Raw genomic sequence first — 16,754 nt, 5'->3', positions numbered from 1 at the left:
GATTAAAGGCGTGCACCACCACACCCGGCATAGAGATTCTAAAATTTTAAATCAGAGAAACATATGGATAACTGCAGTACTCAGGAATTCTCATGCCCTACATGTGAGAACAACCCTCTGGTCTAGTCGGCTGTCTCCACTGCCCTGGCTAAACACCCACAAGAAGAGGAAGAGAGGGAGATACACATCCTGCTGTTGCTGAATCTTATCCTCAGCTCGTTTGTTCTCTTCCAAGAAAAGAAACATGTGGGGGCAGTTGGTGAGGGCACATTTACCATGGCCAGCTAGCCACTGAACCAATGACCACCCCTTCAGAAATACACAGGGTGCAGAGAAGACCATGAGTGACCTGCTGAGAGACAGAAGCGCCTGACAGGAGTTGCAGGGCTCACAGCCCAAGGCTTACTGTGGAAGCCGTACCTTCACACCTACTTGTCACTGGATACCTACAATTAGATTCTCATCTGTGTGAGTCTTGCTCTGAAATGGTTACAAAAGAATCCACCAAGGCTTGAGAAGAGGGTTATGAAGGCACTGGGATTCATTCAGGAAAGAGCAGCTCCTCATCTCTGTGAGAAGAGCATAGTGAGGCCATGAGTCCTTACCTCCATGCATAGCATCTATACGGATCTTCAGTCGATTTGGACCAGAAAGTAGCTCTTTCAATGCACTGAAATCGAAGATGTTTCTTAGCATTGTAGCATAAGCTTCCACTGAATCCACGATTTCCACTATGAGAACAAGCAACATAAAAAGACAGAACAAAATGCATTCAGAAATATTATATTCTGTATTACTTTTCTCACTGTTGTGACAAAGTACCTGACAAAAGCACTCAATGAAGGAGACGTTTATTTGGCTTACAGTTCAGGAAACATAGTCCATCCTGGTGGGGAAGCAGGGTGTCAGGCACATGAAGGAGCTGGTCCCAGTCAACCCTCAGGAAGGAGAGAGCAATGACTGCTGGTGTGCAGCTTTCACTCAATCCAGGAGCCGGGTCCATGGAATAGTGCCACCCACAGGAAGGGTAGGTCTTCCCACCTCAATTAGCCTAATCTAGAAAACTAGCTCATAGACATGCGTAGATATTTGCCTCCTGCGCAATTCTAGGTCCTGTCAAGCTGACCATATTTACTATCACATACTCTAAAATTATATTTCTGTAAACCTGTAATAACTGTTTTTTGAAAGGGCACTTAAGAAAGGACTTATCAAATAATATTCAATTCTCACAACTTTCCTCTGGTCTTTTTTTATAGATGAGGAAACTCATAAGGACCTTGCTGTGCAGTGGGGTGGGCCATACATAAGAACTGCAAGGGAGGGTGCATGAACTCTTCTATGCCATCACCAGGTTGTCCCATGAATCTGCATGGCAGGCTATTTTGATGTCATGAATAACAAAAATGCAATGTCTCCTTCTCTTTACTATCATCAAGACTTAATGGTAAGAGGCAGAAGAAAAACGAGTCACTTTTTACATGTGCTACAGGGATCTAACAAACACAAGAACTAGTAGTATTCTTACTCTCAGAAGTTCTGGACTCCCAGCACATTAAGAGCTGATGAAGCTCTCTGCCAGCGTTTACTGAACCTCAAGAATATCTTCAATATATATTAACATGTCACTAGATGTTTGTTATGTTGTAACTGTCAGCCTTAATAGGTATATCTAAATAAAAAGTGCAGATCCTAAAGTTTTTGTCCTGAGGAAAAAGTACAAGTTGGGAAAAGTCAAAATGCAGGTTATAGAACCAACTATCTCATATGCATTTTATCAATATGAATTTATAAATATTTGTTATGGGGCTAGAGAGATGGTTCAGCAGTTATAGGTGCTTACTTACAAAGCTTGATGACCTGGGTTCAATTCCCAAGTACCCACATAAACCCAAATACACAAAGTAGTGCATGTATCTGGAGTTTGTTTACAATGGTTAGAGGCCCTGACATAGCCATACTCATTCCCCTGCACTCACAAATAAATAAAAGTGTTTAAAAAATAAATTTTTGGGCTGGAGAGATGGCTTAGCGGTTAAGGCTCTTGCCTGCGAAGCCTAAGGACCCAGGTCAACTCTCCCAGAACATAGGTAAGCCAGGTGCACAAGGTCACACATGCACACAGGTCACTCATGCACACAAGGTGGCACACACACCTGGAGTTCAAATGCAGTGGCTGAAGGCCCTGGTGTGCCAGTTCTCTCTCTTTCTCCCATAAAAAATAAAAATGCTAATCTCAACTACCTCTTTAGTGAGTTTCCACATAGCCCAAATAGTCTGATTTCACTGACTATTGAGAAACAACAACAAAATTGAGAACTCAGGCTAGAGAATCATTCACCTTGAGTGTGAATCCTGGTTTTGCCTATGTGACCTTGAGCCTGTCACTAGCTCTCTGTGTCTGATTCTTCCTCTGTAAAGAAAGAGCACTGACCGTGATATCCTCAAAGGCGGCTGTGAGAATGAAATAGAATAACGTGCATAAAGAGCTTGGCACATAGTAGGAGCTCAAATGAATCAGACAAGTCTTCTAGTCAAGGCTGTTTGATTTACAGGTGGGGAAACCTGTAAGCAGAGCTGAAATGAGTTCCCCAAAGCCATACAGCTCATCACTGGCAAAACCCCAAAAGCTCAAGTCTCTAGAATCTCAAACTGAATCCCAGACCTGCTAATTAATTAATCCATGCAGAGCTCAGTGACCACCATCTTTCCAAAGCTGAGGACCCACTTTCATAAAACTGTAAAAGAAATGGTTCACATTGGAAAAAGAGTGTGCAGAAAGAAGACAGTATACTTGCCTGTGAAGGGCTTGAACTTGTTTTCTAGGTCAAACTGTTGTTTTCCTAGAACACTAAGGTCCACTTTCAGGTCGGGGCAAATTGCATATTCTTCAATTGTCTTGCTGAGTTGGAAAATTTTATCGGTGATCACTTCTGGAGCAGGACCTAGAAGCCATATAGCAAGCAGTGAAAAGATAAACCACCCAGCTCAGCAAGTCCTCTACCCTAGCACCAGGTAACAGGATTGTTTTCTCAGAATTTTTTCAGATAGGGTTCCACAATGTAGCCCAGATTGGCCTCAAAAGCATAATCCTGCTTCCTCAGCCTTCTAAGTGCTTGGATCTCAGGCATGTGTTACTATGCCTAGCTTAATAGCATCAAGATTTTCTAAAGGAAAATAGCAAATTAGTGATGATTCACATATGGCTCCTCTTCCTAAGGTCCAGCTGAGGCAACAGGCCCACTACCATTAAAAGGAAGCACAGCCCCTTCTTACAAACAGGAGAGCCAGAACCTCTACCTCCTAAGCCTCTGGTACTGGCTTTCTCAGCTGAAAACAAGCCTGCCTGCTCTCAAACTGATAGCAAACTCACCTCCATTCGAAATATTGAATTTGATTCCAAAATCTCCATCAGGCCCTCCTGGGTTGTGGCTGGCTGTCAGAATGATCCCACCAATAGCTTTGATTTTTCGGATGATGCAGGATACAGCAGGGGTAGAGAGGATTCCATTTTGTCCAATAACCAGGCGGCCAATCTAGAAGAAGTCCAGAACATACCTGCTAAAACCCACACTGCCACAGCCACCACAAGACATGCTAGGCAATAAGAGATGGACAATGGAAACATTCTGTTGGCCCAGAAAAGATTTTCATAAGTTAACATCCATCTCTCAAATGTCTACCACATTGCCAAAATAGAAGCCACACTGTTAACAAAGCCTTTCCTTCAGTGAGTTTGGAGTTTGACGTTGTAGAGCACTGTGTGGTCTAGGGTGTTGTCGGGTGCTGGCAGGAAAACAGTGTATTCACAGTGGAGCCTTTCCAGATCAGACTCAATGTAACTGTGAGAACGCTCACATTTTTATTCAACTCAGTTATATTTGTAATGGCAGAAAGGATATAGGCTTAGCTAGTTAAAGGGGTTCTGTTCAAAGAAATAAAAGGATCACACATTATATCAAGGATAATATCAATTTATCTTTCCAAGCAACTTTGACTTTGACATGTAAAGGGCTTTCTTAATGAGGAATACACCTGCCCATGTTAGGGTGTACCTTTGTTACTTCCTGGGCCTAAGAGAAGAATGCCAAGAGTGACTGCTGAACAGACCAGTCAGACCCACCTACATGCACTGGGACTTTTGCTGCACTTCCTACTCACCTTTCCCAGGTGGTACCCAGCCCAGCTCTTAAAGCTTTCTTTGTTAAAACGAAGCTTACATCCATTTTAACACAATTCAAGTTGGAAAAGAAGTCTGGTCAGTTCTCCTAAGATGTTTGGAAAGAATGAGGCTGCTGCACTAGAAAGACTTAAAACACAAGGAGTGGGTACCATTTCCCATCTCCTTTCTGAGAGAAGAAATGGACAGGAATGTTTTGTTTTGTTTTGTTTTTCTTTTTCCATTCTTTTTTTTTTTTTTTTTCTGGGCCCAAGACAAATATGGTTGAAGAAATGACTTGAGGGTGAAAGATGTGTTTCCAGTGTAGAAAATGCCATGAGAGAGGCCTAGAATCCCTGGAGAATGTATTTTCTGGGACTCTTAGCTTTGCTACCTCCATTCTTATGCAAAACAGGTCATGAAAACTTGACTGCCTAATGACCCACCCTCCCCCACTGCCAGATGCTGCTCCTTCTCCACTTCAACCTCTTGGCTCTCATGTCTAACTCAAAAATTTCCCTACTGTAGCAGTTATGCCGTGCCTCCATGAAGCAGAGGTGGCCACGAGGACAGGTGGTGGAAAGCAGGCTCCTTTCTAGAGTAGAAGAGCCACCAGAAGATGTGGAATCAACACTGATGGTTATTCCTGAGCTGCTGTGTGTGCATTGCAGCCACTGGCACTTGCAGCCCAGTTTCAGATTTGGTCCTCCCAAGTGCCACTGACAGAGTTGTCCCCTCATTCTTATGGCAAGCAGGCATGGAAAGGTACCCTGGCTAATGTTGGGAACGAATGTCACAGGTCACACAGCAAGTTACTCATAGATGGGGAAGGCACTAAAACATCCTGACTTGAGCAACAGAAACAGGAACACGTCTCACACTTCAGAGGTCTCCTATGTGACTGTGATGAACATAAAAATATTACCAGAACCAGGCAGTCCCAGAATATCTATGAGAGGAGCTGAGGGGTGGTGATTTTATCAGCTAAAAAGTAGCTGGTTGAGCTATCTGGAGGTTGTATTTACACACTGAGCACACCAACTTTTACTCTGATTTCGTGTTTGGTAAGGAAAGAGTTTGAAGACTAGATCAGACAAATCACCATTCTACCATCATTTCCTTAGTGAGGTCTAAAGCCAACAATGATTCCAAGCTGAAGGGACCACAGCAGGGGCTAAGAGTAAGAAGGGCAGCTGAGAGACAGAAGCAAGAAATTCCATGGCTGTTTCTTTCTTTGGGAGAAAGCTTCCAGAGAAGACTCCCCTTGTGGATAGCTCTCAGGAATGTTGAGGTGTTGCTGTTACCCTCCTTCCTTTGAAGAAGGTTAGACTACTGAGAGCCTTCCTCATCAATCACCCATTATTGCTCTTCCAGGATGAATCCATCCCACCTACTTGGGCTCACCCAATTATCTTTCTAAATATAATTCTGTCTTTCCTCTACTCACAAACCTTCCCCATGCCATACAATCCAGAAATTCCTCTTCCAGGTAGATTCCCAAAGAACTGACAGCAGGACCTGGTGCTCAGATGCTCATGCTGGCATTGATCACAAAAACCAACTAGGGAAACAAGCAAAATGCTCTTTCTCCGTGACTGGAGAAACAAGTACTGCACACCATGAAGTGGAGTATTATTCAGTCTTAAAAGAGAAGATCAGATTGGAGAATAAGCAGAGGCACAGTACATCACAAAGGAAGGAAAACCGGCCATACATAGCTACACAGATGAGCATCAAGAACAGTATGCATCAAGAACATATGTCTATATCACAAAACATAGACACTGTGTGATTCTACTTACATTAGGTATCCAAAATCATCAAAACCAACTGAAACAGAAAGGAAAAGGGTGGCTCCCAGGGGCTCAAAGGTAGAAATGAACATTTAAGAGACACAGAGTTTTGATTTAGCATGACAAATATGTTCTAAAGATCTGTTATACAACAATCTGGATACAGTTAACATTACTGAACTGTACAATTAAAATAGCTATGACAGAGCAAGGTGTAGTAGCACATGCCTCAGGAGGCAGAGGTAGGAGAATCACTGTGAGTTTGAGGCCAGCCTGAGACTACAGAGTGAGTTCCAGGTCAGCCTGGGCTAGAATGAGACACTACCTAAAAAAAAAAAAAAAAAAAAAAAAAAACAACCCACCACCCCCCAAAATCAAAGGTTATGACAATAAATAATGTTGCCTTTACTATAATTACTTTTAACTTGCTGCTATATTCAAAGAGGACATTGCCTCTATGCATATAGATGTTGTTGGAAGGACAGATATAGGATACATTTTTAATGTTTTTTTTTTATTTGAGAGAGGGTCTTGCTTACTATATATCTGAAGTTGGCCTCAAACTCATAATCTTCCTGCCTCAGCCTCTCCAGTGTTGGCACTACAGGCATGTACTATCATGCTCAGCTTAAATATTCCTTCTAGAAACTTAAACAGAAGGGAATGAAATTCTGATCCAGGTTCCAATATCAATGATTAATGAAAACAGTATTCTAAATGAAATAAGCTATGTACAAAAAGGACAAATATGAGATGACACCATTTGCACAAGAGATCAATAACAAACACATAGATACAGAAAGTAGAATTGTGGTTACCAGGGACTGGAGGAAGGAGACATTGGGAGTGATGTTTAATGGCTATGGAGTCTGGAGATGTAAAGCAGTAATGGTTGTACAACATTGTAAATGCCACCGAAAATGGCTAAAATGGTCAGTTTGAAGTTGTGTGTTACCTTCTCTAATCAAGGGAATATATAGCTTGGAGGTTTCTATGTTCCATTAAAAAGAAAAACAAGCCCTGCTTTCTAGACATACAGTCCTTGTGCTTCTAAACTGTCTGTCTTCCAAGTTAACAGTGCAGGGGACAGAATGAGGCATCAACACTCTCAATAGGGGCTGCCAATGACTGATTTTGTATATTAAAATGGGCTATAGAAGTAGACCATTCTGTACAGATAAGAAAAAAGAGAAACTTCTAATGAAGGCTAGTTATATTCTATACTGTATAAATGCACCAGATAAGTGTACTGGAGAGGGAAAATGACATAATGTCCATGTGGTTCATGACACTGAGAAGTCCTCCACGAACCAGTCACTGGGGAGAGTGGCTACTGACCATGATGAGGAATGCTGCCTTTTGCTGAAATCTGTGGAAACAGCTATCTTTTCTTCATATTCCCTATCCTACCCATGTATCCTACCCACACCCAGCGATGTTGACACAGTCAGAATGAACTATACATCAGATAAAGAAGAAACCAAGCCTTTTAGAACTTCATAGGCTTTATCAGATTAAAGTGTTATATCAGCCCACTAAATGTTTTAAGTAGTTCAGCTGGCCAGCATGACTGCTCTAAATGCAATGCTATTTTTAATAGGAAATGTCCTTGAAAAGACTTTAAAATAGTGCTTGGACTGCCACAGCCCTAACAAATAGGCAGTTACCATATTTAATCAATTATTATCTCTGAAATGTATTATTTAGCAAACCTTAAGCTAGTAATTCAGACAAAGTCTATATGGTCTGTCTGAATTACACATTCCTACCACCTCTTCCACATCCTTCAGCTCCACACAAAAATGAAATGAAGCCAAATATATCACCACAAAAGGGACAGTGTACCAGATCCACTCGGCAGCCCAGATAGATGGAGAAATAATGTGCCATTCGTCCCTCTCAAAAGATTAAAGCGCCTCAATACTATTCCCTGAGCGGCGCCCCTCAAAGTGAAATTTACAGCATGTCACATTTTATCTTAAAAATGTGTATGCTTCATAATAATTTCATACTTGAGTGCTTTATCAGCAATTTTTACATGAGAGGCATTCAGATTCTGCATCCAAGAATCAAAGGAAACCTCATATGCTAGGCAATAGGACATAACACTTGTACATTTACTTTGGTGGCTTGCATTTTTAATTTGGTTTCTGCAACACTTGCTTGGCATATCATTAAAAGAGACTGAAAGTGGATGCCCAACATATTTGATTGCAGTGCTAAAAATAATATTCTTAGAACCAGAATGTCTTCCAGAAAAAAATAAAATAGACTTTAAAAATTTACAGGTAGTACAAAGCTGTGTGCTCCACATTCTTGCTAAGTGTTGCCTCAAACACTACAGAATTCTCACGAAGGAATCTTCAGAGCAAACCCAGTAATGTCCCAACACCCATGCTCTTATAAATAAGTGGCCTGTGCGGATCATCAAGATCCCTGCTTTCTGCCGCAATGCTCCCTCGGACTTGCTTAATGCAGCCAACATGTGTTTTCGCTGTACAGAGCTCTGGCAGAGCCTGCTTGCACAGGAACTGTTACCTCTATCCTCCTGCACAAACTCACCCTCACACAGGGCTTCTTTGTGTCTGAGGTCATTATCGGCATATCCCCCTGTAGCAAGTTCTCATAAGGCTCACACCTAACAGTTTCCAGTCCCTTCCCACATTTTTGCATGACTACCAGGCTCTCTATACAACAGCATGCCCTGGCTTTTGTTTTCCTGCTTGACAAGGGACTGAGCTTAACAAAGAAGCCTTTGAAGAAGGCACAGCAAATCCTGCTCTCTCCACCATTAATGACAGCTCCCTGACAGAGGCTAGGAAGCCTCTAGAAGCTAGTTAGCATGTACACAAAGAAGCTCAAGAACAGGAGTGTTCTTTAAATGTCTAAAGAGCAACAGGTTTGTACAAGGCAGCAGAGACCAAGCCAACCATAAGCAAAGCTGAATTTAACTATTAGATTCCAATGTGACTACTTAATTCTGGAGTATTTTCACAACAATCTCTAAAGTCACAACAAAACTTAAGTGAGTTTTACAACTAAGGTATAGGTCGCATACACATCTCTGTGCACTTGTACATTTCTACAGAATTAAGAGGTCATTTGGAGAACCAGAAATGTAATAATACTTATCGTATACCAACCCCATTGGCGGCTGCCATCTGCACTATTGTTTCTATTGCTGATTTATTGAAATACCGCCCATCTCCACCAACCACCAGTGATGAGCCCTGGCGATCTTTTAGGTCTATGGAAAAAAATATGCTCTGGATGAAATTCTCCAGATAGCATGGCTTTGCCTCAAAATAGTAAGTTTTCTTCCGTAATCCACTTGTTCCCGGTTTCTGGTCATGGTAGGGAGCTGTAGCAAACGTCAACAGAGGGAGAGGACCTTCTTCCACTTTTCTATGTGTCCCAGAAATCCATTCTTCAAAGCCGCTCATCTTTCATTTCCACTACTTGACCTCAGTGAGGATATCCAGAAAGCAATTTAGGGTCCCCAAAATAGTGTGAAGCTGCCACCGTCTTGTCCAAGTAGCTAACAGAGACCGTTGCCTAGACCATCACTCCCAAAGAGAAAGCCTGGTTAACTCCTCCTGGTTCTTACCCCTTGCAAAAAAAGTCACGGGTCACACACCCACCCATACCCACACACAAAGATCTCAAAGCTGTTTGGATGAAGGCATATAACTAAATACACCTCACTTGTTTCTGCCTTATCCCCTGGTTAGAGTAGAGAATTCCAGAGTGCTGCCTGTCCAGAATTTAGTGTCTGACACCAATGCCTGCCAACCTTCCTGGAGCCCAGGCAAAGATGGGCTGACTGCAGTCTCAGGAAGCAGGTTAGGACAAGGCACCTGCTGTAGCTCTCACTGCCCTCGAAGTGCAGCCTCCGGACTGTCTGCAGCTAAAGTTGCTCAGTGCCACTGTGCAAGTTAAAGGTCAAGCTTAAAATGGAAGAGACGGATCTCTGTTACCTCTGGTCACTTCATTCCACAGTCACTGTGATTACCCATGGGATTTTGTACTTCCCATGTGATCTCAGGTAAATGGGGAAAAATCATCCAACAGAATAGGTTTGTTCACTGACCACTAAGAATCTAACCAAAAAGGGTTGGGAGTAGCACTCAGTAGTAAAGTGCTTTTCTCACATGCAAGACCAGAGATCCACTGCCAACCCTGAAAAAGAAATCAACAAAAAGTATTCAATTATGGGGCTAAAGAAATGGCCCAGGAGTTAAAGGTGCTTGTTTGCAAAACCTAACAGCCCAGGTTCAATTCCCCAGTACCCTTGTAAAGCCAGATGCACCAAGCGGTATAGCATCTAGAGTTCATTTGCAGTAACAGGAAGCCCTGGCACACCCATTTCCTTTCTCTCTCTCTCTCTGCAAATAAAAAAAATATATTTTTAAAAAAGTATTCAATTACCAGGCTGGAAAAATGGTTCAGCAGTTAAGGTGCTTGCCTGTGAAGCCTAAAGACTCAAGTTCAATTCCCCAATACCCACTTAAGCCAGATGCATAAGGTAGCACATGTGTCTGGAGACTGGCCAGAGGCTCTGGTGTGTCTATTCTCTCACTCTCTCTCTCTCAAATAAATAAATAAATTATATTTTTTAAAGTATTCATTTACCAACAGCTTGTTCATTCCTTCAAGTTTTCTGAAAAATGACCATAAGGATCACCAAATCCTGAGGGTGATTATATGGGGCTGCAGGTATGAATGTCCCTGAGTTTTTGAGAATGAGTCAGCTAATGTTACTTAGAAAAATAATAGGGACATAAGATTAATTAAAACTTTTCACTGGGCATGATGGCGTATGCCTTAAATCCAGCACTTGAGAAGCAGAAGTAGGAGGATCACCGTGAGTTTGAGGCCACCCTGAGACTACATAATGAATTTCAGATCAGCCTGGACTAGAGTGAAACCATACCTTAACACCCCTCCCCCCCACTGCAGAAAACAAAAAGACAACTTTTCTTTCAAGTGTCTCATGTAGCCCAGGCTAGCCTTGGACTTACTCGAGTTGAGCTAGCACTCGTCCTGCCTGTGACCACAAGTGCAGAGATAGTTACAGTGCGTGGCACTACTCTCAGCCCAAACAGACCTGACTTCTAAGACAACATGTTTATTGAAGCAGCTTTTGTTTTGCACTTGAATAACCTGAAATGTTTTACAATATTTTACATGAACAAATTTGTTACCTATAAGGTTCAGGACTGACCAAGACCACAGAAACCACTCTGAGGCAAAGATGGAAGATATTTTGGTTCCTGCTCCTGAGTCAGAAGGCCACAGGAGATGATGGGACAGTACTGACGTCTAACTTCTGATAAGTCACCTGTCTTCTGGATCAGAGAGGATATGGTGACCCAGAGATGTGTATCTGGCTTTGCAAATAAGCACCTTTAACTGCTGAGTCAAAAAGAAATACCTTTAATCTCTTTGAAATCAATTTTATAGAACTATATTGAATTCCAAACATACACAAAATTTTATGACACAATCAACAATTATTCGAACTTTAACTAACTCTATAATTCTGCCTGTGATACTTTGGTGAACTTGTTCGGTAATGGTATAAGTTAAAACTAAAGTATTAACACTGATTTTTGGAGAAATTGAGGAATTACATCTTAAATCACAACATAACTTTGTTTAGAATTTCTTTTTACTGCTTACCATAAAGCAGTTTTGAAGTGTGTGACAGATAAATACTGTTTAATGTTTCAAATGTGGTATATTTGCCTTATAAAATAGGAAAAATAGTAACTAATTCCTCTGTGAGATTTTTTTTGAGGCAGGGTTTTAGATATAATAACCTTAGAAGAGAATTACATATTAATGAGTTAATTTTAACCTTAAAATTTAATTAAAAGGTTGATAATAGAGAAACCTAGTTAACTTGCTTGGGTACTCTAAATTTAGTATTTCATGACCATTATTATGGCCAGATTAACATCAATGATTTAAAGTTAAGTTTACAACCTGAATACCATAGCAACCTGCTACCAGCCAGGGCCATACTGTTAGTCTGATACAAGTCCTAGGCTATTAGTCATTTTATATCTCAAGAAGTCTGTAATCTGATTAAGTATTTTGTCTTTAACCTTCTGTTTAAACTTACTCATATCTCCATCTACATACTTTGCTCAATACCTTCCATCTACTTACTTTTACTTTACAGTCTATGAAATCAGTCTGTAACAATCTTTTTCATCAAACATTTAACATCCAACATATAAGGTTTTTTCTCCAGTTTATCTTCTTTAGTCAGTTTATCTCATAACTATCAATAAAAACTTTTATTGTCTTTACCATACTTTTAATATGACCTTTTTTTTTTCCTCAAAAGGCCTTTTGAAAATAGCTTTCTAAAAGAAAGAGTAGATCAGATTTGATTGATATTATTTACCCAGAATAAACATGTAGATTTTGGAATTTTGTTGCTTATAACTTTGCTGAAACACATTTTTAAAAAATATAAAAGCACATTCGAACATTATGAGATTTTTTTAAACAAGTTTAGTATCGAGTACTTCTAAATTTAAACATAAATCTTGAGGCTGCTGTCTGTTAGTAGTTCCACAGAAGCATAGAAAGATAAAGTAAACGTAAAACAGTTACAAACTTCTTTTTGTTCATAGCAACTTGGCATTCATTCATCATCCTGCTGAGGCCAGGATCCTGAGATTCCCTGTGCTTGCAGACCCCTGGCTGCTGGCAAGGCAGGGAAGCTAAGAAAGAGCCTCTTCCTCCCTAAATTCCAGGGAGAGTTTTGGACTTCCCTCAGGGCTACAAGGCAGTTTTCTGATCCTGCCATTTTGCAACTCTTTAAGAGTAACAGTATCTTGCAATTTTTTTTGCCTATAATCTTAATTACTTTTAGTGTTCCTCCTAGGGGACACTCAACAGTAAAAACTGGCTATGCCATCTCATACAGTGGGCTTGGTGGAGAACATCCCCACAATGAAATGGCACTTCTCAGAACAGAAATCATTCTGCAGCTTTAGGGCTGTCACACACACACACACACACACACACACACACATTCATTTTAAATATACTTTTCATATAGATTCTAGACAACCATTTCCCATTCATTCATTCACTTATTCAGAAGTTATGCATTCCCATTTTAAATTTCTTTCTATTCTATTTACAACTCCAGAGACTAAAATCAAACCTTGTTACCACGTAGGGGGTCAGGAGAGGCTGAGCTGGAGGAGCTGTTGGGGCCAAGTCATCTATGGTGTCTGGGTCAAAAGCAGAGGGTGAGAACAAGTATGGGGAGAGGATGAATGAGAGCTCATTCCTGAGACCTTGGCTAAAGGGACCAGGTGAGAAAAGCAGGTAGACCAGAAAGAAGGCTGTGCACGCAGAGTGAACAATAGGGTTTTTTGGACCATTTGCCTAGACGTTGGCAGAAGTTTTGTAGAACAATGAGAATTTGGAAATCAAAAGTACCATTTTCAGGCCATTTGGACCCACTGTCCAGCTTATACTGTAGCCAGGCAGAGTTGCAGGGAAAGACAAAAGATGTAGTTCGAGACTTGTAGAGGCTTTAAGTTCTCAGGAGACAGGGAAAGAGGTTTGGCTGAGAGAAAAGGAACCAGGGCTTAAGCTGGGTTTACACAGACACCAATATGACCCTGGGCCTGTCGGGGTGAACAGGGCCTGCACCTCTCACATAGGCAGAGGCCATGCAGGTCGTAACTGGCGGCTTTTTAGTCTGTTAGTGGGCAAGGCGGGCAACTGCGCTCCTGATGGCGAAAGCAGCTGGCAGTAGAAAATGAAACCTCAGGAAGAACAGGGAAAGGAGGGGTGGGAGGGAGTGTCCCAAGATGGTAACTGAACCAAAAGGTGCCCCTTAGGGTACTATAGACCAGAGAGAGACAGAGAGAGACCCGAGGTGTCGAGAGTGCATCTTTCTTGAGACCTAGGGTTGGGGCCCAAAAGTGGCCAAGGGGTATAACCTGGAATGCCAGCATGGCTTCCACAAGGAGTAAGGGTAGATTTTTAAAAATGCATATATATATTTAAATAGATCATTAAGAAAATCTTAAGGTCAAATGAGATTAGGCAGTGCTGGGTCGGGTGGGCTTCCAAAATGGAGTCACTGAGGACAGCAGGAGAGTGACAGAGACATAAGGAACCTAAGTGCAGGCCAATCCAAGAGGGACACTTATGGAGAATGAGGGAGGAAATGGTGAAGGGAAGAAGAGCAAGGCTGCATTGTGGTGGATGTGAAAGCCAGTACCAGGCAGAGATGGTCCAAAGCCTTCAGAGGGTCAAATGGCAGCTTGGTGGGCTGGTCAGGGCAAAGGAGGTCTGGTTGCCCAAGAGGGCAACCGGGAACCTCCTCTGAGTCATGAGCACCAGATATAAGGTTTGGGGGTGACTGAGACCACACAGACCACTCTGAGGCAAAGATGGAAGCTTTTATTTGGGAACAACATAAGCTGCCAGGACTGACTCTCAAGATCAGAGCACAGCCAACCTGAGCTTCCAGACAGTGGGCTTTACAGAGCTCTTCAGTTGAGGGAAGGTGAAGAAGGGAAAAGAACTCCTTTGTTCTTTACACTAGCCATGTCAACTAGCTAGGGTGTGAGACCAGAACAGTGAACAGGGAAACCGTGACCTGGGCACTGTTAGGCAAGGAAGGGATAATGGCTGGGCAGTTTTAGAGGAATGTGGATGACCTACTTCCTTATGTCTCTGTCACTCTCCTGCTGTCCTCAGTGACTCCATTTTGGGAGTCCACCCGACCCAGCACTGCGTAATCTCATTTGACCTTAAGATTTTCTTAATAATAATAATAATAATCTATTAAGAGAAGTACTGGCAGAACTTGCCCATGTTCTGGGGGCTTCTCTGCACAGGACCAGCAGAACTAACTGGGCCATGGTTAGAATGCAGGCTGCTGGCCAGGGATTGTGGTTCTCTTTGCATGGAAACAAGCAAGGCACTTCTATTAGGCTGAGACTCAGGCAACCAAACCCAACTACTTTTTTGATAGTTTAGGGCTCTTAGCTTTTTATTTTAGATGGAACGAGAAAGAGAGAGAGAGAAAGAAAGAATTGGAATGTGAAGTCCTAAGCCACTAAAATCACACTCCAGATGCCTGTACCACCTAGTGGGCATGTGCAACATTGCACTTGCCTCACCTTTGTGCATCTGGCTTATTATGTGGGCTCTGGAGAGTCAAACATGGGCCCTTAGGCTTCATAGGCAAGTGCCTTAACCGCTAAGCCATCTCTCCAACCTGCTCTCAGTTTTTAAAAGTAAAATTCCATGAAATTAACTAGAAAGCCAGCTTACTTTATTAATGGCCACATACCCACTATTTTTCAACTTACTGCAAATGGTTTTTTTGTTTTCTTTTGAGGCAGGAATTCACTGTAGCCCAGGCTGGCCTTGAACTCAAAGTAATCCTCCTGATTGAGCCTCCCAAGTGCTGGAGCAAAGGCATGAACCTCCTCATTTGGCTGTTTTTTTTTTTTTTTTTTTCTTTCCAAATTTGGGTATTTTCAGTTCTGTGTCCAGTTCTCTTTAGTTTCTTACAGCTTATAACTTTAGGCCAACATAAGTGTCAATCTATGTAACAAGAGATCAAGATTTATGAAATATTATTCCATAATTATTTCATTGAACTAACAAAGCAACCAACCCTATCACTGTAGCCTTCTTAATGAGATCTCAAAGATCTATGGTCAATTCAGGAGCACCAGACATACCTACCAAGGCTGCTCTGCCACTCACAGCCACTGCTCTTTCAGAAGCTGAAGTTACACGACTGTCACTTGTGGTGGTGGTGCGTGTTGGTCTGGTGTTTATCACTAGGTAAAACGAATCCAAAAGAACACCATCCTTACCACAGAAAAGCCTCTCTTCTGAAAATGATGAGTCAGAATTTTACAGACACTATAGAACTCCACCCCATATAAAAATATTACCAGAAGCTACAATGTTAGATGGACTGTGAAGTATGGTAAAAGAGAAGAGGCATTAAAAACATTAAGCTTCTGAAGACACTCGGACTAAGTGGGGCAGCTATTAAGAAACTCATTTGTCTCAGCTCTCCAGCAAAGGTTGAACTTCATCTTCAGAAACGCTACTGTCGAGCACAGCGAACCCAATTTGGCCTAATGAATTTGCCTGCATTGCCAGTACTCCTTCACAATGACACAAATTACATTTAAACTATATGGGGGATTTAAGGATTGCTCCCTTCAGACAAGGAACTTTCATACTGGTCACAGGCCCAATCAATTTCACAATGGCAGAACTATGAACCTCTTCACTCCAGGTCTCCTGAAGATTCAGGCCCCCTTTTCATCAGCAAGCTGGAGACTTGCCATCCCTTCTTTCTTTTCTATTTTTCCTTCTTTCTTTCTTTCTCTCTTCCTTCTTCCCTTCCATCAACAAATATTCACTGGGCAGCTAATTATGTTATAGGCCTCATCTGAGGCCTGGACCCTGAATGGGTCCACCCTTTCACACACAGTTATTTTTAAGAAAAAATCATGAAAGTGGGTCTACAGGATAGAACTGCTAACCCTGGGGCTAGAGAGATGGCTCAGCAATTAAAGATACTCGCTTGCTAAGCTGGACAGCTGAGGTTGAATTCCCCAGTACTCACATAAATCCCGATGCACAAAGTGGAGCATGCATCTGGAGTTTGTATGCAGTGGCAGGAGGCCCTGGTGTGCCCATATTCACTCTTTTCTTCTTCTCCTTCTCCTTCTCCTTCTCCTTCTTCTTTGGTTTTTTGAGGTAGGGTCTCACTTTGGCCCAGGCTG

The 16,754-nt window shown here is 41.9% G+C and overlaps 1 protein-coding gene across 1 annotated transcript in view; it reads right to left on the bottom strand.

The window, feature by feature from the left end:
* The window catches only part of Pgm1 (phosphoglucomutase 1), an 82,460-nt gene that overhangs the window by 46,473 nt on the left and 19,233 nt on the right, over nt 1–16,754 (bottom strand). Inside the window, exons 2-4 of the mRNA XM_004663189.2 lie at nt 3,374–3,536; nt 2,799–2,945; nt 606–731 (exon numbers count right to left, since the gene is read on the bottom strand). Coding sequence (XP_004663246.1) covers nt 606–731; nt 2,799–2,945; nt 3,374–3,536 — 436 coding nt within the window. The remainder of the gene's footprint in view (nt 1–605; nt 732–2,798; nt 2,946–3,373; nt 3,537–16,754) is intronic.

Source organism: Jaculus jaculus, chromosome 5 (genome assembly GCF_020740685.1).
Source record: "Jaculus jaculus isolate mJacJac1 chromosome 5, mJacJac1.mat.Y.cur, whole genome shotgun sequence".
Lineage (NCBI taxonomy): Eukaryota > Metazoa > Chordata > Mammalia > Rodentia > Dipodidae > Jaculus > Jaculus jaculus.
Note: the sequence above shows the minus strand (reverse complement) of the source record. Positions and strands in the feature narration are given on the sequence as shown.